The 24,453-nt window shown below is 42.3% G+C and overlaps 1 protein-coding gene across 1 annotated transcript in view; it reads right to left on the bottom strand.

Annotated features, from left to right (window-relative positions):
• Positions 1-2,860: 2,860 nt before the first annotated feature.
• LOC147012903 (ras-related protein Rap-2c-like) overlaps positions 2,861-24,453 on the bottom strand; it is a 60,533-nt gene continuing 38,940 nt past the window's right edge. The window contains exons 3-4 of the mRNA XM_085854242.1: positions 7,104-7,390; positions 2,861-3,978 (exon numbers count right to left, since the gene is read on the bottom strand). Of these exons, the coding sequence (XP_085710368.1) occupies positions 7,106-7,390 (285 nt within the window). The 3' untranslated portion in view covers positions 2,861-3,978; positions 7,104-7,105. The remainder of the gene's footprint in view (positions 3,979-7,103; positions 7,391-24,453) is intronic.

Below are 24,453 nucleotides of genomic sequence, written 5' to 3'. Positions count from 1 at the left end.
CTATTCCTGATTTTTTTTCTGGATTAATTGTGGTTTGAGATATGTGGTGACAGCACCACAACTTCATGGAGAAGATCCACGACGTCAGTTTTGAATACATCTCGCTGCAGGTAAATTGCATCCACGGATTTGAAGTGCTCGTCCGGTAAGTAAAGTCTCGGTACACAGCCAGATTCAAGATTAAGGTAAAATGGAAACTGTGGATGTTTATTGGGCCTGATCTGGACATTACAACCAAACTAAGTACACATCAGAATGTCCAAAATGCAAACAGTAGCGACCACGTGATCTCTGGCTGCAAGCAGAATAGCCATTGTGGCCCCGGAGGAATCTTTACTCTGAACAACACCTGCCGTCGCATCTGGTCGAAGAAATCGCAAATTGTCCGTCTGCCAAGTTTATGCCTGACCTGGTAAGGTATCGTACAATCTTACTTTTTCGCTGCCAAGTGTATTCTCACCTCCGTTTGGGTGATGAACAAAATGGTTGCTTGTAATAATTGATAAAGGGAAAGGTTGTTCATATGAAGTAAAGCAGAATTTAACTATTGGGTAAATGATAATCATTTGATTCAGGAATAAATTAACTGTGCTTAAAGCCAGGCCTGACAGTGGTATTTTCATCTTGGGTATGGCTGTTGTTTCTGTGACAGTTAATCACTTGTGTTAAAGGAAGAATTTCAATCTTTAACCCACTCCCCCCTCCTTTCGAACATGTAATCTGCAGCTGGCTGAACCCTGCCCCCCAATTTTTTTTTTGCAATCACTTAAATGTTTTTTAAGGAACAAAGCAGAGTTTTGTATTAATAAACTGCCTTCCACATTTTCCCCTTTATTTTTCCTTCCTCCTTGAGCAATCTATGATTGTGTTGGCATTCTGTTAATGCAAGATTAGACAGTGTGCCTCCCACATGTGATATGCAATAGCCTGGTTGGGTGGAGTTTAACTGATGACCTCTTCTGCTGCCATTGTCTTTTTAGACATTTTAAAGGCCTTTCGTTTCAAAGCAGTAAATTTATAAATACAACTTCGATGTCAACTCGACGTCACACTCCTAAAGAAAATGTTAAATTAGTGAAGTAGGCTTGCCACAGAGTGATAAATTTGAATCAAATATCATCGAAGGGAACTTAAGAGCAAATTGTTGGGTAGGAGTTTAAAGCACGAGCTTTTGGAGAGAGAAAAGATGGGCCCAAGTAGAAGGGGATCCAGGTCAACGATCAAGCTGAGTTAAGGTTTGCTTACTTTTGATTGTGATGTTTAACAGCCTTCACTAAACCAGGACCTTTTATCTTCAAATGCAAATGTTGTTGTTCGTCTTTCGGCTGCTCCCGTTAGGGGTCGTCACAGCGGATCGTCCGTTATGATCCGCATACCGATTTGGTACAGGTTTTACGCCGGATGCCCTTCCTGACACAACCCTGGTCACCTCTTGCGACAGGGATAAGAATTGGGTTTTGCCATGATTCTGGGCTGCCTTCACCCTCTCATAACGCGGCGCAGCGCAGAGCACCCGTCCTCAAGCGATCCTCCGTCCTCAAGCGATCCTCCAACCCAAGCCTCCTAGTAGCCGGATTACAGGCGCACGCCACTACACCCGGTTATCTTCAAATGCAAATCTCTATCAATATTAAAACTTGCAATGAGCACCGTGGCGGTTTGGGTTGGGCCTGGCAGTTCAGTTGTTTGCCAGGTCATGCCAGGAAACACTTCCATTAGTCATGCCAGGAATTAGTAATCTGTTCCGGATGCTGGTGATGACTTGCCAACTTTTCATGAAAGACTGTGGGATATTTAACATCAGTCAACCAGCAGTGTTGGCAGACGGGTCCTCCAGCTTAACCCCCCCCCCTCCACCACCACCACAATGGATGGCACACACATTGATGCCTCACATCAGGATGAGAGTTAATAGCTGAGTTTGGATTCAAATCCAGACTCAACAGCTCAGAGGAGTGAATTATACCTTCCAACTCTATAAAAGCAATACAATAGGTATACATTAGACAAGCATGTTCTCACAAATACCTGTTTTGTTTGTGGATGGTACGTAATAGAGTTAGAAATAGAATGTTGGCCACCCTGATTTTTGTTTTTTCTATTTGCTGACCTGCAACACCAATTGGCTGACAAGATTACCTCAAGGCATACACACTCACCCCTGAGCTGTGTCGCCTGGTTTCGAATCTCAACCCAGCTACAAACAATCATCCTCGTGTTTCACATGTTGGAATAGGCATCAATATAGGTGCCATCCATTGGAGAGACGTTAAGCAGGAGGACCAGTGGAAGTACTGGTCGTTGGTGGATGTTAAAGATCGCTTGGTGTCTTTTGTAACAAGTAGGCATGTTATCTCCAGCACCCTGAACAAATTACAATTACCCTGTCCGATTGAGGAAGGGCACTGCATCGGCAGCAATAGCCATTTCTCAGGAATGCGAGGAAGTCATTACCAGGAATCTAACTGGACCCCAAAGAACCGGTTTGGGAAACTACAGCTTAAGCATTAATGGAAGATTAACGAATGGCAAAAACCACATCTCACTTCGATCGTTTATACTATTCCCATCCTAGCACAATTTACGGTCCATTTGTCGACTCGTGTCCTTGCTTCGTGATATCCAGGAAGGTCTCATGCTTCCCAGTGGTGGGCGAGCTTAATGCCATTGGAAAAGTCGTGTGTTTGGTGCTCGACCTTTTTGGAGAACTGGGGAGCGGGGAAACACCTTTTGACGAGTAACATTAAATCGGCAGGTTCACTTTACAGCGATTGTAATAGTTTATCTGAAGAACCTTAACCTGTACCTCAAACTCACACAGCAACACCACATCAAAAACATGTTTGCTAACTGGTAGAGGAAGTGGAAATAATTACAATTTTATTCATCTTTTTGCAACAACATACTAAATCTGGTGGACCCTCCACTGTCTGTTGGTGATATGGCACTTGGAAAAAAAAAAAAAAAACTATTAAAACACCTTTAATCAAGTTTACATCATATCACATTACGACTAACATGCAATGAGGCAAAATATGGGGAAAGAAATAAAATAAAAGATGAGCAAAGAGCATTTGCATAAAAAAAGCACCCACCCAGAAACACTTCGTCGAATAAAAGATAAAAATTGCGAGTAACGATGCACGAGGGCAACTCTGCTTACAGGATTAGCGGGTTCCATATTCACCACAACACTTACCCAGTAGTCTCGTTGCTATCCGATGGCCAGAAGAGCAAAGTACAAAGAGGAATATGAAGAATATGCACAAAGGGGTAGCAAACATTGTACCTGTATCATTTACGGAATGTAAGTTGCGGCAAAAAGAAACAAACAACAAAACGACGCATAATTGTTTACTCCTAGGCTTAACACTGAGCTTGGCATGGTGGGGACGACGCCGGGAGCACGACCAACATGACCGTGCACACTTTGGGGATCTCCGGCACCTCAGGGCTCCGTTAGCTGGGCCTCGAGCTGCTCCCTCCTGGGAGGTGCGATAATGTCGGCCTCACAAAAACAAAATTCCCAGACAGGAGGGGGAAATGGGGGCATAACAGAGGAAGGAAGCAAGGAGAGGGCAGACGTTGGGGGTGAGGGGATGGAGAGGGTTCACAGTGGGAGAGGAAGAGTGGGTCGAGTGGTAGCAGCGTCCGGAGGTCGGCGAGAAAAGAGGAAGCTTCATTTACAGCAACTAGTCCCCAAAGACCACCACAGCACGGTGCACATTGAAAAGAGCAGGAAAGAAAGAATCTAATGATAATAAAGATGTCATAGCTTCAGACAACAGAGCAGCCGCACTCCCTAATGTCCTAAAGCTTGACGTTCCGCTCTGCGAGAACCACAAACAGAGAAGAAGACGGTTTTTAAAAGTCACAGTTTACAAGGCAGTCCTGATTGCAACAAGTTCTCCCGCCGTCCTGGTGCTGTCCTGGTGCTTCGGGTTTCAATCTCCTGTGCCATTTTTGGTTCCTGCAAACCTGAAACAAGGAACGTAGAGGAGTGACCGTGCCAGTCGGTACCGATGTGTTTCTATTAAATAACCAACCTCTGTAGTTAATATGATATGCAGTTTGCTCGACTGCAATGCCACCATGGAAAAGTAAAATGGATAAAAAACAGGAAGTGGTGGCTGCTAGCAAGTCACCCCAAAATTCTAATAATAACTTCATGTTAGTAACATAACTATCGCAAATAAATCTGTCCAAGTTTGAATTATCTGCCAAGAACCTAAACGGCCTCAGCAAAGGCTGTTCCATGCAGGGAAACTTGAAGGGAAATGTTGGGTTAAAATTTGGTCACCATCACTTCATTATAAAAGGACAGGAGGGTAGCAGGGGGAGGAGGGGGTGACACGTTGGGGGGGGGGAGGCTGGAAAACAAAGGTAAAAGGGTGGAAGAGAAATGGATAAGAATTTTCAGGAAACCAAAACGCTTTGAGAGAGATGAAGGGAAATAAAATGAAGGGGACTGAGGCACACAGATGGAGACAGAATCCAGCTGAAGAAGCAGTTCATGTTTATTGCCGAGACCAGAGATCCAACGTCGTTCGCCGAATATTTCCACCAAAAGCGCCCCCGTCTGCTCGCATGTGATTTCGACACCACGATCAGCATTACACACCGCTCAACACTCAAAGGACGAAATTGCTTTGCATTGTACCGTGTACATTCTTATGAGCACCCCGAAACGTCCAGCTGTAGCAATCCGGCATCATTTACATTTAACAAGACATTTACAATTCCCTTACCAGGGCATACAAAGAAAAATAATTAAACGACGTCGAGATAGCCTCGTGTTTCAGATTTCTGAAAATCCGAATCTTCTGTGCTGGTGACATCCGTGAGGCGGGAGCAATGCAAATGATCCAAACAATTAAAATAAGGTCATGCGGTATAGCTTTGCTGTCTTGCATTTTATTCTACACAACGGCACTATTATGGGAACAAGGAAGTAAACGGAGCAGCTATTTGTCCCACGATACTGAAAAACAAAGACGTTTTAGAAATCAAGAGCAGAATAATTTTCCAAAAATCTTTCTTTGGTAGATGTGGATAATAGCATCAACATTGGCAATCAAATGGAAGAGGGCGACAAGGAATGATTGGATACGAAGGGTGTTCAGAAAGTTATCTTCGACAGACAAAGGCCAGATATAAACAAAACAAGATTTGCTTTTCGTTATGTCTTTTTTAACTTTAACATCGTCCAACTTTAGTTCAATGTACCTGATCCAGTGCTTCTACAGCTTGGATGTACTCATCTTGTGGAAACAGTTGTTTTGCTTGTCCAAAAACTTGACTTCTGTGACAATCTCATCACCATCATCAAAACTCTTCCTTGAACTTGGAAAACATGGATAATCTGAAGGAGCGAAGTCTGGTGAACGGACTGGTGGAGAAAGTAGCTTGAAGCCACCGTTGATCGTTGTGATCACCACAACCTAGACTGTTTGGGGTGATGCGTCGTCCGGGAGAAACAACACTCTTCGACTCGACTTTACATTGCCTAGTTGTTGATGGCTTCTTGTAATCCTCTGCAGTTCATCAGGATGGTCTCCTTTCGGGAGATCGTTCATTGTAACGGTCATCCATGCCATAAACAGCTGATGCTATCTCGAATCTCTGTGGAGGCGGGAAACGTGTGCTTCACTGTAACCTCTGCTGTTTGGTCTCAGGTTCAAAGTGGTGAATCCAAGACTCATCGTGAATCACAATCCTGATCATGATGTTTTCTGGATTTGCTTCACAATACTCAAGTTACCTGGAAATGTCAAGTCGACCTCTCTTTTGATCAGCAGTCAACATTCTGGGCACCCATCTTGTCGAAACATGTTTCAATGGCTGTTTACAAATAAACATCAGCCCCACCATAAATCGCAAGCAGGTTAGGCTTGAACCTTTCTGATCGGCCCTCGTAAACGAACAAATCTGTGAACTTTTTTTAGGTATCTCATTTTTTTTAACAGGACAAAATTAGGAGAATAATTAACATTTAAAATCTGACTAATCCTTCTAAAAGTCAGAATATGAGATAGCTCATAAACTGAAATTGTCCCAACCCAAAATGAGATTATCCACATTGATGAAACTTGAGACGAAACATTAAGGAAGTGTTCCATGGAAATGATTATCTTTTGAGGAATGCACAAGGCTCATAAAGGCAGGGCTCTTTTCACATCTGAGATAGAGGAGGAAACGAGAACAGGGCCCGAGAAGGCAGAGGTGCCAAAGGTGAGGATTCAGGAGCATGTTGAATGGCAGAATAGGAAGGATCACGATCTCCAATTAACGGTCGGTAATTCACTGTCCCACCACAGTTTGTACAAGGCTGCTGGAGCAGGCTACGGGATGACCTTAGTGAGCACGTACAAGTTTACCTAATGGAGAATGTGCTCAATGACATAACCACGGTTGCGATGAAGGGAACAACAGTTAAAAAAAACAAAAAAACATGCGGTAGCGTCAAGTGACAAAAGTGACCAATACCACTTTTGTGCAAGATCGACGCGAGAATACGCACACACCACTTTTGCAACGATAAGTCTCTCAACACCATGTTGAAGCAAGAAGACTTGTCGAACCACTTTGGAAGCTTCAAGCCAGCTTTTGAAGCATGACATCAAAATTTCTAAGCCAGAATCATGAGGATTTGAGAAGAGGAATGGCTATAAATAAACTCTATAATCATCTATTTCATTAACTCACATAATTGGACACAATTTGGACGGTTCATCACTGGCAGATTAATCTTGGTATTCATGCTTGAACCCGATTGTCTCCTTCCTAATAAATCAGCTGAGTATACTTCAAATGTCAGTGTCAATGCCATTTAAGGTCTAGTTGCAAATGGTTCAACCTTTTCAGGCAAAGAGATCAGGTGACTGAGGACAAAAGAGCCAACAGAGTGAAAGCAAGGAGAGATGTTTGAGTAGAACAGAAAATTACACGTGTGCCATCTAAAAACCATGTCACGATAAAGTTTCTAGCAAGGTTGTTATCTACACAAACGATTTCAGACTTTTTCTTATGGATGTACAGACATGCACTGTAAGGAATGAATCGATGGCAAACTGGACTTGTGTGGCATAAGGCTAAACCCTCACCGTCACTGAAGCAGGCAATGACAACACTGTTCGCGGTTTTCAGTCACACCAATGTAGCTCATTTGCCGCACAATCTCGGCGAAAAGCTCGTCCACCCCTTGTCTCGTCTTCGCAGAAGCCTCGAGGAAGGGGCAGCCCCATTCGCGAGCCAGCGCCCGGCCTTCACCTTCCGAAACCTCCCGCTCGCCACCCGGCCCGGCCAGGTCCGCCTTGTTCCCAACCAGGACCAGCGGCACTCGGTCCTGTCGCTTTACGCGGCTGATTTGTTCTCGCAGGCCACGCACGTCCTGAAAAAAAAAATGGAAGAAGAAACATCAGAGGTGAAATGCTTTGACATCTCACGGCTCCACGCTTGCGGGTCGAAGGATCCCCCAAACGGTGCCATCCACAAAACTAGACGTCCAATGTCCACGAGTTCAGTCATGCCTGCCGGGTGCAAATGCACAACACAAATCAAACTACATTTTCACTTTGTTCAATTTGATTAGCCCTCTGGATTTGACAAAATTTGACAATCAGTATTTACCTCATAATAACAAACTTAACAAATATTTAGCTCATAATACATCACATCGTTCATTTCCATCCGGAGCACGTAGAAGGCTGCTGATGGGAATACAACAGATAAACTAGAGGGGGAGCACTCGGTAGAGTGCAAAACCTCCGCCGCAAATACTGCTAGGTCACTCAAGTGAACCTGATATCCTATTCATTCAATTTGACGTCAACAATGCTCACAGAGATAGTTTGCAACTTTCCCTTTTACTTTTAACTTTTACATACTCAATTCATTCATCATAACTAGATTCCTTGAGACAGAAATTGATTTTACGTGGGCATATCCACCTGAAGTTCCAAAATCAGCCGCAATTATAATTTTGGCATGTTTTTTTGTTGGAAATCACATAACATGTTGGAATGCAAAAAAAAAAAAAAAAAAAAAAAAAATCGAAATTTTGTTGAAAAAATTTGCAAAATTTTTTTTTCTTTAAATTTTTTTGGGGTGGGGGGTTGGAAATCACTTAAAACATGTAGAAATGCAGAAAAAAGAAATCGAAATTTTGTTGAAAAAAAAAGTTGCAAAATTTTTTTTCTCAATTTCTTTTTTTTGGGGGGGGGGGGTTGGAAATCACTTAAAACATGTAGAAATGCAAAAAAAAAAAAAATTCTAATATTTTTTCAAATTGGCCGCCATAGCGGCCATATTGGACTTTGGACCGAGTCCAAAATATAATGGCATGATCCTTGGACCAGACCTAACCCCCCCACCAAGTTTCGTCAAAATCCGTCGAGGAGTTTTTCCGTAATACTGTTCACAAACAAACAAACAAACAAACAAACAGAAAGGGGTGAAAACAGTAACCTCCATCCATCTTCGATGGCGGAGGTTAACTCGAGGGGGAGCACTCGGGAGAGTGCAAAACCTCCGCTGCCAATACTGCTGCGTCACTCAAGTGAACCTTATATCTTATTCATTAAATATGATGTCAACAGTGCTGACTGAGTTATAGTTCTTTTCTCCAACAATTTTTTTTTCGGGGGGGGGGGGGGGAGGGTTGGAAATCACTTAAAACATGTAGAAATGCAAAAAAACCAAATCGAAATTTTGTTGAAAAAAAGTTGTAAAAAATTTTTCTCAACAATTTTGGGGGGCGGTGGAAATCACTTAAAACATGTAGAAATGCAAAAAAAATAAAATTTTCTCTAAATTTTCTTTGGGGGGGGGGGTTGGAAATCACTTAAAACATGTAGAAATGCAAAAAATAATTTTTTTTCTCTAAATTTTTTTTTGGGGGGGGGGCAAAGTCCAAAATCTAATGGCATGATCCTTGGACCGTACCTAACCCCCCCCCCACCAAGTTTCGTCGAAATCCGTCAAGGAGTTTTTCCGTAATACTGTTCACAAACAAACAAACAAACAAACAGAAAGGGGTGAAAACAGTAACCTCAGATCTTCGATGGCGGAGGTTAACTCGAGGGGGGGCACTCGGGAGAGTGCAAAACCTCCGCCGCCAATACTGCTGGGTCACTCAAGTGAACCTTATATCTTATTCATTAAATATGTCAACAGTGCTGACAGTTATAGTTCTTTTCTCCAACATTTTTTAAGGGGGGGGTTGGAAATCATTTAAAACATGTAGAAATGCAAAAAAAAGAAATCGAAATTTTGAAAAAAAAGTTGCAAAAAAAATTTTTTTTTTGGAGGGGGGGGGTTGGAAATCACTTAAAACATGTAGAAATGCAAAAAAAAATATTCAATATTTTTTCAAAATGGCCGCTATAGCGGCCATATTGGATTTTGGACCAGGTCCAAAATTTAATGGCATGATCCTTAGACCATACCTACCCCCCCCCCAACCAAGTTTCGTCGAAATCTGTCGAGGAGTTTTTCCGTAATACTGTTCACAAACAAATAAACAAACAGAGGGGTGAAAACAGTAACCTCCATCCATCTTCGATGGCGGAGGTTAACTCGAGGGGGGGGGGGGGAGCACTCGGTAGAGTGCAAAACCTCTGCCGCCAATACTGCTCGGTCACTCAAGTGAACCTGATATCCTATTCATTCAATTTGACGTCAACAGTGCTCACAGAGTTATAGTTTGCAACTTTCCCTTTTAACTTTTACATACTCGATTCATTCGTCATGACTAGATTCCTTGAGACAGAAATTGATTTTACGTGGGTATATCCACCTGAAGTTCCAAAATCAGCCGCAATTATAATTTTGGCATGTTTTTTTGTTGGAAATCACTAATAACATGTAGAAATGCAAAAAAAAAGAAATCGAAATTTTGTTGAAAAAAAAGTTGCAAATTTTTTTTTCTCTAACAATTTTTTTTTGGGGGGGGGGGGGGGTTGGAAATCACTTAAAACATGTAGAAATGCAAAAAAAAAAAAATTCAAATATTTTTTCAAAATGGCCACCATTGCGGCCATATTGGATTTTGGACCAAGTCCAAAATCTAATGGCATGATCGTTGGATCAGATCTAATCCCCCCCACCAAGTTTCGTCGAAATCCGTCGAGGAGTTTTTCCGTAATACTGTTCACAAACAAACAAACAGAAAGGGGTGAAAACAGTAACCTGCATCCATCTTCGAAGATGGCAGAGGTTAACTAGAGGGGGAGCACTCGGGAGAGTGCAAAACCTCCGCCGCCAATACTGCTGGGTCTCTCAAGTGAACCTTATATCTTATTCATTAAATATGATGTCAACAGTGCTGACAGAGTTATAGTTCTTTTCTCCATTTTTTTTGGTGTGGGGGGGGGGGGTTGGAAATCACTTAAAACATGTAGAAATGCAAAAAAAAAGAAATCGAAATTTTATTGAAAAAAAAAGTTGCAAAATTTTTTTTTTCCTATAACAATTTTTTTTTGGGGGGGTGGGGTTGGAAATCACTTAAAAAATGTAGAAATGCAAAAAAAAAAATCCTTTTTTTGGGGGGGGTAACAATTCTGGGAGGGGGGGTTGGAAATCACTTAAAAACATGTAGAAATGTTTTTAAACTTTAAAAATGTTTTTAAACGTCGTTTAAACGACGTGCAAAAACTTAAAACATGTAGAAATGCAAAAAATATATATTTCTCTATTTTTTTTTTGGGGGGGGGGTCGGAAATCACTTAAAACATGTAGAAATGCAAAAAAAAAAATTTCTCTAACAATTTTTTTTTGGGGGGGGGGGGACCAAGTTCAAAATTTAATGGCATGATCCTTGGACCATACCTAACCCCCCCCCCCCACCAAGTTTCGTCGAAATTCGTCAAGGAGTTTTTCCGTAATACTGTTCACAAACAAACAAACAAACAAACAGAAAGGGGTGAAAACAGTAACCTCAATCCATCTTCGAAGATGACGGAGGTTAATAAACAAAGGTATTTCTCCAGCTTGAGGGTTGGCAGCAATGTTTCATGTCTGAATAAAATGTCCAGGTCGAAGATGACAATCATTTTGTTTTCAGTACATCATACTCTCTCTTCAGGGTCAACACTGCTTCAAGTAAGTCTCCAAACTCGTTTTAATGGTTGGAGACCTATTCGAGCATCCGTTGCCCTCAAGCTTGAAAGCTCCCCTCGTTGAAGCTCATCTTCTCTCATCCAAACACTTTTGCTGTTTGAGAGTTATGAAATGTCTGAAAGCAGCAACATTGATTGCCTGAGCTTCCCACGTCATGCGTCTTCAAAACTATTCTTGATAATCACAATTATTCCCTCAGAATCCCGAGAGAGAAGACATGGCCAAGGCCTCCAACTTAGAAGTTGTGGAACGAGCGCGGGGCCTCCAGCCGATACTTCGTTGTTTGTAATAGACAGTTAAACAGTGAATCCGAGTTTCTCGATCCCATGTAAATCTCTGAAATATCTGTTCAGAAGATTTGCTGTAATAATTACCTCTTTTGGTTCATCAGTATTTCGTGATAGTTTTCCACATTCTAGTGAGTATCTGACCTGCAGTCATTCAAAACATTTTCTCTTTATGTGGTGATTGTATGGTATCCAATTTATAATATTTCATACATTGTTCGCCTGTCTCCTACCAACACTCCGTCTCATTGGTTGGCCGGGGGGGGGGGTGGTCGGGAGGGGGCAGAAAAGGATAGACAAGGTTTTCATGAAACCTTTCAATAAGATGGCTGGGAAAAACCTATAATGGGCTAAATCAACCAGAAAAAAAACATCCTGTTAAGAATTTTACTCTCACAAGTAACCAACCCAATAAAAATAAATAACAGAAGGCATAGCAGAAGGCATAAAAATAAATAACATAGCGGGTTATGCGACCTTCGGCCTCAACAAAAGCAACAAAATCTGATATCGAATGCACGACATCCATTCCAGGTGATATCCGGAACCATTCCACGTAAAAATAAATTGGTGTTATCCTGACACTTGTGATGCGATAACTTCAAACAAGGTGCTAATTATTTGACTTGTGAGGCATTGATTTTGTTCCTTTATGGAAGCCCATATCAAGTATTTAAAAACAGAGTATGCAACAAATGAATTTACAATTAGGTGAGAGCACACACGCACGCATTTTTTTTTAGTTTCAGGTCTCAAATATTGCCAGTCTTGGATCTGACCACTACAGGCCGGGGTTCCAGGGCCCTGAGATGGGCCTCTGATGCAGGAGGTTCCCTCTCAGGTCTATCCTGCATTCTTAGCCATTTCTAACAGTAAAATGACTTAATCCATGCCAAAATATTTCCCAAAATGCATAAATTAATATATATTTTTAAAAAATCAACATTTTTGACCAACACTTTATTTAATAATACTAGTACGTGCCCAAAAGTGCGTGGCCGTACGTGCAAAGCAAAAAACAAAAAAACAACAAAAAAAAAAAAACTTTAAAACCACTTGCCAGAAACAACCACACAGGCCGTTCCTTCGCTCTCGCGTGCCCGTACGTGCAAAGCAAAAAAAAAATAAATAAAAAATAAAAAACTCAAGCAAACACACAGGCCGTTCCTTCGCTGTCGTAAATGACGACTGGATTGGGGCATTGTGTTTAAGGAAATCGAGGAGATCGAGAAAGTACAGAAATCGAGAAAGAAAGAATACAGTAAGTCGATAAATCGAGAAAAAAAAAATCGAGAAAATACAGTAAGTCATCACTATCCGGAAGTCCGGAAGTGAAGTCCTCACTGTCCGGAAGTTCGCATATCGCAGTTACGATTATTCGCAATTTCGTTTTAATGGCCAATTATTCAATTAGCGCAAACGTATTTTGCCTTTTCGCAATGTCATCGCAAGGAAAAACACAAAGAGAAGAGAAGAGAAAAAAAAGGAAAAGAAAAAAAAACCGACGTGCAAAAATTTTTTTTTCAAACAACTACACAGGCCGTTTTTTGCTCTCATAAACGACGACTGGATTGTGGCATTGTGTTTATCTATAAATGCGCATAAGAAATCGAGAAATTATTAGAATACACGAAGTCATCACTGTCCAGAAGTCCGTACGTTTTAACCCATAATTGTGAACGCGGCTGAGGTTCTCTTCCCCCATCGGCCACGCCTACGCAGCAACGTGTCCTGTCATTGGTTGGTAAATAAATGGCCATAACTTGGGAAGCTCTTGTCCGATTAATATCAAACCTTGAAAAGGCACATCCACAGGGCCCCAGCAATACACCTGGCAAGTTTCATTTAGATCGGACCAGTGGTTGTCGAGAAACAGCGGTCACAGACACAGACACAGAAACACACACCTGGAATTATAGATAGATGACGTGAAAACGAAGAAAATAATGCAAAAATGAACCCTAACATTCCAGAAAACGTGCGGATTTTTTTGCTCATTTGTAAATTTCTTGGTTTGTCTACATGCACGGTACACTGTATTTTGATTATGAACTTGTTGGAACTTGTGTATTAAAGAGTTCATAATTTAAATTAAACTTCATTGCTTTTGTTGTCATTCAATAACTTATCGATCCGTTACTCCAGTTAATTTAAACAGTTCAATCGGCCCATGGGTTGAGTCGCTTCTGATTGGACAAATTGACGTTCGGGACTCGTTGCAATATTAATGAAAGGGGGAATTGGAGATGGACGATTGGGAAAAGGGAAGTTATGGATTATTGTCGACTACATTTTTATGGGGCTTTCAAATAAATAGTACAACTGGTGCACTTCTACAGAGTAACCTTTACTTGCACGCACGCACACACACCTCGATTTTTCGCTTCAACCTAAAGTGTCTTCATGCCAATAATGACATCAACGGTTTAGTCATTTGCTTCGAGAAGAGTGCTTTTAAAAAGGATTACAGTGACCAGCTTTATGTGGTCTGTTCTTGCACATCTAATCGAACCATCTTGGATGTGGACACGGAAATTTTAAATATCCGTCAGCTCAATTCTGCAAATACCTGAAATATTTTGAGAGCAAGGTAAGGTGTCGACCAGTGAAGTGACACGTTCTCAACGATGCAAGGTGTTTTCAAAACGAGTACAAATATCTTAAAAGCCGAGATAGCAATGCAGCCAAAAATCAGGTGAACAATAGGATTAAAAATAATTAAATGCATCGTGAGACACCGGGTCAAGAGCAACGATTGGTACATCATACAGCTTACAGCATCTAATGACAGGTGGACAGTGCAGATCGCCATTTACCCTTGTAAGCATTTCCATGGTGGGTGGGGGAAACAAACAATTTGACAGGTATATCAAGCAAAACGGTGATAAAATTAATGATTCACATTTTCCTATACCACAACAGGTGATGCTGAGTGAATGGAGTACACGTGACGTGTTACTCAGCTGGGCTGGTCCCTTGCCTTCGGAATAGTCAAGATTAAAACATATGGTTATTCTGAGATTAGAGTTGACACAGTAGATGCGGAGGGAGGGGGGAGGGTAAGGAGGGTTGGGGGGGGCCTTGTCACCAGACTTTTCCATGGAGGCACAACCTCAATCAGAAATAACTTTCAGTCTGCTCAAGTTAAACAGCAACTTATGAATTCCTTGTCCACTTTCTCGTTCCTCTTCCACACTCCATAAATAAAAATACAAAACAAGTTAACAGAACTGCACAGCCATAGCAAACCTACAAGAAGTGATTACTCCTTGTAGTTGTTGTACAATAAATGAATGAATGAATGAAATATGGTTGTATGTGGTTTTAATCAAAGTATTGGTTTTCCACTCTGGAAACTTACATTATGAAGAGAACGAGCTGACTGAAGTAAAAATAAAATAACTAAGCTAGTGGTAGATTTCCACCTTTATGTCAAGTGTACAAACAAGAACACGCAGTCTATGAGCAGGAGAGAGAACAAAGACAAAAGAGAGCAAGGCAAAGGTTTATAAAATTCAGGGGGAGGCAGGAGGGAAAGAGGTTGGGGGGTGGCAGGAAGGCAGCTCGGGTGGCGTTAAGAGCTTACAGCAGTGCCACCGCAGCGGAATTCCAACTGCGACCGGAATGTAGCTTAGAGAGTCCGCAAGCAAGGATGGCTGCGAGACAAGCTCAAGGCAGGCCACGGCTTGCTGGCAGACAAACGCAAGTACATGTACACAGCAGAGATTATACAACCGCTCAAAATGTACAGACGGCAAGAACAAAAGTGGAAGGGCCACTCTTTCGAGTGGTGGATCAGGTGAGTTGGCCACCGATTCAAACACACACATACACAGGCAACCATTACTTTCAACTAAGATGACTCACAATGGTTAAGGAAGAAAACAATAGATGGACAAGACATGCAGCTATAGTTCTTTTATAATTTAAGATGCGTTTCCTCGAATTATTTGTCACGTGTTGAACAATCCAACCACTTGCACTAGCAAACCAACAGGCAGCCTTTTCTTTCCATCACCTCAAGTAGGAACATTGCAGTGAATCACGTTCATCCGAGAAATTGCTACATGCAGACCAAAATAACTGTTGCAGCCGCAGGTCCGTTCCAGTTGCCCATTTCGAGTCCTGCAGGTCTTGTCAATGCGACCACATCCACCAGCTAAGTCCACGCCCCTGAGCAAGTTCCCAGGCCTACTTGCCAAGTTACATTGCTCGTGGGGCGGCGGAATTAACCAGGTGCCACGCCGCTAGACGCCCATGCCCATCTTCAATTTGGCTGAGCAATCCGTAAGGTCACGTGACGCAGTCTAAGCAGTTTGAACCACACCCCAACCAGTCCAAACCATCAAACGAAGCAGCCAGACCAGGCGGAATTCACCCTGAGACAAAGTATATTTATTCGCAAGCAAATGGCACTGGTAAATGAAACAAGAATGAAGCAAGGCAAAAATATAAATGATACAACCAACAATAAAATACTTAACCCCCACCAATATGGGCCCATAATGCCAACCAACAAACGAGATTCCTCAATTTTCCTGAATTATTTGGGCCCATCAGACACACACCACAGGAGATTGACATTGGGAAATGACAAAGACTTAGACAACAAAGATTGTCAGACAAACCCAAGGCAGAGCCTGGCAAGAAATCCCAGTCAAGGCCGGGGGCTGGCAAGTCGTCCTGTAATGCTGGCTGAGGAATGAGAAAGACGTGGCTCATTCGTGGACATGACAGACATTTTCGCCCACAGGCTTTGGTGCAGCGAGCAGGGCCTGAGACAAGGCAAACTACTCTTCTTTCTTACGGTGCACTTGCCTTTTATCAGCTCAGGCACGTGCGTCTTTGATGAGGTGTTGTGCTGCTCCGCTCTCACTCAACATTAATTGTGGATCGGCCTGGTTGGTGGGGTGACTTGGCGATAACCACAGCACCTCGAGCTCTCTGAAGGCCCTGTCACACCTTGACGTTTTAGCCAGCGTATAGCAAGGTATCAAAATGTATGTAAAACGCTGGCGTACGCTGAACTATTGATGTTTTTTTTTCCAGTTTTGGATGTATTCATAACGAGTTGGCCGTATGCACAACGTATTATTAACGTACACAGAACGTTTCGATAACATATAGATAACTTGTATCAATGAATGCTGAGCATGTTGTTGGCAGTCACAACCTATGCCCAACAATAGTCTAACTTATGCATAGCGCGGCAGCGTATCGCCGACGATCACGTGGCGTAGCCTATTAAAAAGCTGCGGCTCGATGATTCAAATCATGACTGCACGAGACATCGAAGTGTGAAGCCGCTGTCACACCTTGACGTTTTAGCCAGCATATGCCGACGAATGAAAAATTTGACGAATACGCTGGCACACGTCGAATACGTTATGGGTAAGTTTTGTATACGCTGAAGCACGCTGGCATAGGTCGTATTACGCCGAATATGTCGACAAATTTTCAGCATGTTGAAAATTTTTCGACGTATGTCAGCGTATGACACACGTTCTGCATACGCTGGCCATAAGTTGTAGGCACGTTACGCGATCGTTGACACACGTTACTTGTAAGTCGAAACACGTCAAGGTAATGTTTAGCGTCAGTGTTCCAGACTCCCTGTTTTTTTTTTTTTTCTTCTTCTTGTTCTTCGGTATGACGGTGATGTTGACACTTTGATTTCTAGTGCGGTTATGATTTATATCGTTGAGCGGCAGCCTATTAATTATATTATATTATAACTACACTAGAAATCGAAGTGTCAACATCACCATCATATCGAAGAAAAAAAAAAACGGAGTCTGGAACACTGATGCGAAACATTACCTCGACGTGGTTCGACTTATGAGTAACTTACAAGTAACGTGTGTCGACGTGTGTCAACGATCGCGTAACGTGCCTACAACACATTACTCATGGGTTAGAAATATGTTTCGGGTATGCTGAACATTACCTCGATGTGTTTCGACTTATGAGTAACTTACAAGTAACGTGTTGACGTGTGTCAACGATCACGTAACGTGCCTACAACTTATAGCCAGCGTATGCGGAACGTGTGAGTCATACGCTGGCATACGTCGAAAAATTTCAAGCATGTTAAAATTTGTCGACGAGCTCGGCGTACTACGACGTATGCCAGCATACGACGACATATACAAAACTTACCCATAACGTATTCGAAGTGTGCCAGCGTTTTAGACAAATTTTTCATGCGTCGGCATACGCTGGCTAAATCAAGGTGTGACAGGGCCTTGAGGTAAATCAACCGCCGTTGACGGCGCTTGTCCATTCTCCCACTAAAACTCATGCTGCAAGACCTAGCGAGCACTTTTAAGATGACTATTTAAGATAGATAACAGAGGATAGAAACATTAAATAACTGGGATCAAAGGGGTTGATAATTCTAAACAGAGACATTATGGAAAGTTCCAAGTGTCTTTCTAAACGTAATGGTGACAATATATCACATTACATTTTATTACTATACACTTATCGAAAACAAGAACTAAATGTTATATTATGGATCTATTAACCCATGGGAGTCCTTTTAACAACAATACTTTAACCTCAATTTGAATGAAAATTACAACAAAGGATATTGAAAGCAAAGGAAGTAGTAATATCGTAGCCTGTGTAAAGTGGACAGTAAACCACCACCTCGTTTGCATAAACAAAGGGAGTGAAGTGAAAACTCCCATTTCAATGGTGCAGGTCAGTGAGTCCGTGAGTCCATTTCTGGTTTCCAGATCTACAGAAACCTAAACAACTTACCCCGGTTCTGCAATCAATGCTCAGTCTTTTCGTAATTGTACATTCAATAAAATTACATTAATAGATAATGGATATAGCAACACCTGATCTGATATACGAACATGGGATCCCAGCATTATGACCCAGGTGCTTCACAGGTACTTTCAAAATGAACTCAACATGTTACGAAATACTGTGTGCGCTTTCATAAAATGAACAATTGAAACCCTTGCCATTAACAGTATTGAAACTGGCACTTCATTGTCAATATCAAGTACAATTAGCAATAAGTTAGCTTTGCTTTCTCTGAACCAATCAGCCAGTGTAAAAATGAATGAATGATTTTTTTTTAATGCAGAAAGTTGAGTTTCACACAAGGCGGAGGTGGAGTGATGGCACGAACTGGCCATCACATCCTCCATTTTCTTGTCCACCTGGTACAAAAGACACAGCCCGTACTTCATTAAATCACATCGATACACTTGTGTAGCACTTTTCATTTGGAAACAAAATATCATCGCTTTACAAAGGATGGTGAGACGATGATAGTGACAAGAGCAGCACTCGGTAGAGCACGTACAGTGCCTTCAGACAGTAGTCACACCACCTGACTTTTTCACATTTTGTTGCTACAGCCTGAAATTAATGGATGAAATTAAAAATTTTTGGCACCGATGTACACAAAATACCCCATAATGACAAAGTGAAAACATGTTTTCAGAAATTTTTACAAATCTATTGAAAATGAAACAAATATCCAATTTATGACAAGTATTCAGCCTCCCCCCCCCCCCCAGTTCCTCATAATAACATTATGGTTAGGGTTTGGGTTAGCATATGCCTGGTGTTGGCTTAATGGTTAGGGTGGTGGGCTTTGGATCCTAGGGTCCAGAGTTGAAATCCCGCTCAGCTATTGAATTAATACCAGGTGGGGTTAACTCGGCCTGTCATCCTTCCGAGGTCAGTGAAATGAGTACCGCCGACCAGCTTGCTGGTATCCGGTGACGGAGTGGCGACCCATCCAGGATTGTGCCAAATAGCCAAGGAGACTGCTTAGGCAGCACCAACACTCTGCATTCCTCCTCCTTCTCCTCCCCCCGCTCCTCGCGGAGTCAATACTTTGTCCAAGCACCTTTGACAGCGATTAGAGTTTTGAGTCTTCTTGGGTATGTCTACAATTGCTTCGCACATCTGGATTTGGGGAGTTTCTTCCATTCTTCCTTGCAGATTTGCTCAAGCTCTGTCAACTTGGATGAGGAGCGTTGGTGAACAGCAATCCTCAAGTCTTTCCACAGCTTCTCAAAAGGATTCAAGTCTGGCCATTAGTTGGGCCACTCACGGACTTTCACATTCTTGTTCTGAAGCTGTTCTAGTGTTGCTTTCGTTGTATGATTGGGTTCATCGTCCTGTTGGAACGTAAATCTTCACCAGTCTCGGGTCTTTTGTTCTCTGAAGCAGGTTCTCCTCAAGGATTTGCCTGCATTTGGCTCCATTCATTGTTCTCCCCAACCTTACAATTCTTCCAGTGTCTGCTGCTGAAAAGCATCCCCATAGCATGATGCTGCCACCACCATCCTTCATGGTAAGGATGGTGTTAAATGGGTGACGAACTGTACTTGGTTTCCACCAGACATAGCGCTTTGCATTCAGGTCAATGAGTTCAATTTTCGCCTCATCAGACCACAGAATATTTTGCCTCAAGCTCTCAGAATTTTTCACATGCCTTTGCAAACTCCAAGCGTGCTGTGGTAATCTTTACTTAAATTCTCGGACTGGTGTTTGTGCATTTGTTTGTCACACTACTCCCACAGTTCTGGGCAAATTACATCCATACTTGCTACATAGGATCAGTATTACCTCAAATAATGTATAGGAGTGTTTTGAATTTTGCTGGTGGTCCTAAAGGAGTGAGGGGGACGACACAAATTTTCTTTGTAAATGTGTATCGTGTAGCACTCGCCTCGAAGTGGGGGAGGGTATTACAAGTCTCCACTATTTACAGTACAATATCCATGTCCCCACATCTTCCAATGCAGCAAAGTATTTTGAATTATAAGCAGTAGGTATGTTTTTGCTTCATGCACGTAAACCAGTTTGTTTTTGCCTACAGAGCTGTCAGTTGCCTATACACCACCAAAATAAAAGTTATGCATCACAAGAATGTGTTGCATGCTTGGAACAAGATTAAGTGTAGGGCAGGTACTCTGCTAGTGGTAGTAGTAGTAGTAATAATCTACAATTCCAACAATGTGTGTGTGTGTGTGTCCGCTGTTTCTCGACAACCACTGGTCCGATCTAATTGAAACTTGCCAGGTATATTGCTGGGGCCCTGTGGATGTGCCTTTTCAAGGTTTGATATTAATCGGACCAGTGCTTTCAAAGTTATGGCCATTTATTTACCAAACCAATGACAAGACACGTTGTTGCGTAGGCGTGGCCAATGGGGAAAGGGCGCCATTTAGTTACAGTGGCGGAGGAGTGGCAATGGTCAATGGCAGCGAATGTCAAGGCAAGCAAAGACAGGGAGGTAAACTTGATTTTAATTAACTCTGTGTAAGTATCACAGCAGTTGTTACTTCAATGCACGCGATAATTCATGGAATGATGTGAACATTCCGTACGGGCACGCACCACTTCCGGATAGTGATGACTTACTGTATTCGAATAATTTCTCGATTTCTTATGCGCATTTATAGATAAACACAATGCCCCGATCCAGTCGTCATTTACGAGAGCGAAGGAACGGCCTGTGTGGTTGTTTGAAAGTTTTTTTTTTTGGTTTGCACGTATGGCCACGCACGTACGGGCACGCGAGAGCAAAGGAACCGCCTGTGTGGTTTCTGGTACGCGGTTTGAGTTTTTTTTTTTTTTTTTTTTGCACGTACGGCCATGCACTAGTAATAACAACAATAATAATAATACTTAGGTTTATTCATATAAAAACATTTTGGTCATGTGCCTTTTTCTCAGGAGTGGCTTCCGTCTGGCCACTCTCCCATAAAGCATAGATATGTAAAGTGCTGCAGAGATTGTTGTTCTTCCAACAGGTTCTCCCATCTCAACGAAGAAACTCTGCAGTTCTGTCAGAATGGTCCTTGGGTTCTTGGTCACCTCTCTGACCAAGTTCATTCTTGCCAGGTTGCTCAGTATGGTCAGATGGCCAGCTCGAGTAAGAGTCTGGGTTGTTCCATATTGTTTCCATTTCCTAATGGAGCTCACTATGATCTTAGGAATGTTCAACACTCTATAAATTGTTTTATACCCTTCCCCAGATCTATGCCACATCACAATTCTATGGACAGATCCTTGACTTCATGGTAGAGTTTCTGCTCTGATATGCACCGTCAACTGTGGGACCTTGTATAGAAAGGTGTTCTCCTTTCCAAATCATGTCCATTGAATTGAATTGGCCACAGGTGGACTCCAATCAAGTTGTAGAGAAGACCAAAGAATATTGGATGCATCTGAGCTCAATTTGGAGTGTCATAGCAAAGGGGTTGAATAATTGACTCAAGACATTTCAGCTTTTCATTTTTAATTGATTTGTAAAAATTTCGTTGAAAAAAATATTTTAAAATCCACTGTGACATTATGAGGTATGTGCAGATCAGTGACAAAAATTAATTCTCAATTTGATCCATTTTAAATTCAAGCTGCAACACAACAAAATGTGAAAAAGTCAAGGGGTGTGAATACTTTCTGAAGGCACTGTAGTCTCGCCTCACATGCCCATTCTGAACAGAAATACCATAGTTAACTGAACATGGTGCTTTTATGTTTCGTATACCCATACCATCGGTTTATTGATCGATTTTATTGGGATATTTAACCACCATTTTGTGCACATGAAAACTAAATTGCTTCAATGATGATGAACATGAAATTAAAAAAAAAATAAAACTTACTAAATGACTATATCCCCTTGGCTGGTTGCTCAGATATATGAAGTTTTGCAATGATCTGTTAAGCGGTTCTGGAGAAGATTTTTAAAAAAAGATTTCAATCCAATATGGGCACCAGACCACGTGACCGATTATGTCATACATTTAATACTTCACTCATATCGGGTCAGTTGAAATATATGAAGTTTCATATTTTTCAGATAAGGATTTCGATTCAACCAATTATGGTTGGAATACCACTTCACTGATATCATCGTCATTACCCTATATACCACAGGGGGAGTTTATGACATGTGCCAAGTTTCAATTTTTTTCGTTGAGCGGTTTTGGAGAAGTCCAATTTTTTTTCTCGTTGAATCCAATATGGCTGTCAGACCATATAACCTATTATGTCAGAGTTATGAATAAAACATGCTCCATGGGGAGTCTCTCCTATCTTTAAAGTTTCGCATCGATCGGCCAAAGGGTGGCAGCGAAAAAAGAATTCAAAGCAAAAATATTGTTGCAGCCCAGGGTTCGGGGTTCGCCACGAGGGTAAGTGCTCGGGTTCCTTCCGGTCCGGCGGGTTGATTGTCAACCACGAACGCAGAATGGTACCACCAATCCTGGCAGGGTTCCACTACAACACGCATTACCTTTCCATTGGATTGACAGCATCAAGGGTGGCTCGTACCCTCGATACGTACTTGCCTTATCTTAATCATGTGCAGCCAAGCAGAGCTGCCAAGTGCGCTGGCTAACGGGAGCAAACCATGTGGGCTAAAACTTCCCAGCTAACAAACATGCAGACTATGTGAGATCAATGGAGGAAAGGACACTACGAGCTGGTTGAATGCAGTCACAGAACATTTATTAAAATAAATGTGCAAGGAAAGGTATGTGGCAGGTCAAGACAAGGGGGGTTATTTTAAAGCAAGATTCGTGCAGCAGGGACATGCAAGATGGGTGTGGTGTGGCAAAAGATATACAGTTATGCAGTAAGGCAAAAGACAGTGCAGAGCTAACATGATACTACTACTTACACAATCTTAGTTATGACAATACAGGTGCCATCAAGGTCATTCCGAGGAAGGGTAGATCAGGGATAAAGATAAGAAAAAGGACGAGGTGGTTTTGACCTCTTTGCTCACCAAACAGGGTTGACAAATTCGCACTGCCCAAACACTGAGGAGTGGTGAAAGAGGAGGAATTGCTGGTGGTATCTATGGTGCATATTTGAGGAGATGCAAGTGAGGTGCTGGGAAGAAACTGGAAGGAGGTGCATGCCTGTGAGGTCGCTCTGAAAATAACGGTTGTTCGGGACTTGCCCTCATCATCTGCGCTTGTGTGTCCACAGTGGACGAGACGGAAAAGGGGGACAGAAGGTGTAAGACAGCTTATGTGTGGGGTGGGAGATTATCTGTAAATGTTCATTGGCCTGGCTTTCGTGAATGTGCCGGGATTATTCGCTTGCCCAGTGCTCCGTTCCACAAGCTCCGTTCTGCCTTTCACCAAGTACCGCCGACCAAGCCAAAGTAAGAGATCTCCTCTACCTGTGTCTGGAATGCATTGTTTAAATAGTTCCTGGCTGGGGGTGGAGCATGAATTTGGATCAAAAGGGTCACTAGGTAGAGTTACTGGGACTTACAGCACCCCCATTGGTTCACACACAATTCCTCCAGCGCCGGCACCGCCCAAGCGAGGCCACAGACACGAAAAGACTGGCATTGACCTCCAGACGAACCGACGTAATGGTCCTCCACACTTAACAAAGTGCCAAAATATTTGGCTGCGCTTTCCGAGTGTGAACATGTGCTGGACACCCAATGGGAATCACAAGCAAACAAAGTGCTGGGGCTTTCGTCTGAACGACATCTGAACGGCCAGGTCTTAAGCGTCTGCCGTCGGTACATTGCGCTTATTACTCCCGCTACTTCAAAAGTGGCGGCGGGCGTCTGTTGTTGACGTGATGTTAGAGACGGCATGTTGGCATGGTGGGTGAGTTGTGGCGTGGTGGTTCACCGTGTTGAAGTGGCATGGTGGTTCGTTCTGGTTGAGGTGTCACAGTTGGCGAGCAATGGCAAATATATAATGAGCTTGGGTAACGTTATAGTGAAGTGGTGTGATAACTGAGTCTTGATGTTGTGTGAGCATTGTAACATTTGTGGATAGAATGTGGTGAAGGTTGGAGCGGTGTCAGTTTGATCGTGAACCGCAATTCAAAGTGGGATTTGGCACAAATATCATATTAGATGTATGCTTGGCATGCGTGGTTGTGCGAGTGAGTCACGTGCAGGGAATTCAGATAAAAGAGAGGGGGGGGGAGGGAACAAATCTACCCAATTCCACACCATGCATATTAACCCATAAACCCATTCATAAGGGAAGGACTATCTGGAACAAATAATAATGAAATAAATATC

Source organism: Eptatretus burgeri, chromosome 14 (genome assembly GCF_056783735.1).
Source record: "Eptatretus burgeri isolate ZD-2024b chromosome 14, Ebu_testis_v1, whole genome shotgun sequence".
Taxonomy (NCBI): domain Eukaryota; kingdom Metazoa; phylum Chordata; class Myxini; order Myxiniformes; family Myxinidae; genus Eptatretus; species Eptatretus burgeri.
The sequence above is the reverse complement of the archived record's forward strand: the minus strand, read 5'-3'. Positions and strand labels throughout refer to the sequence as shown.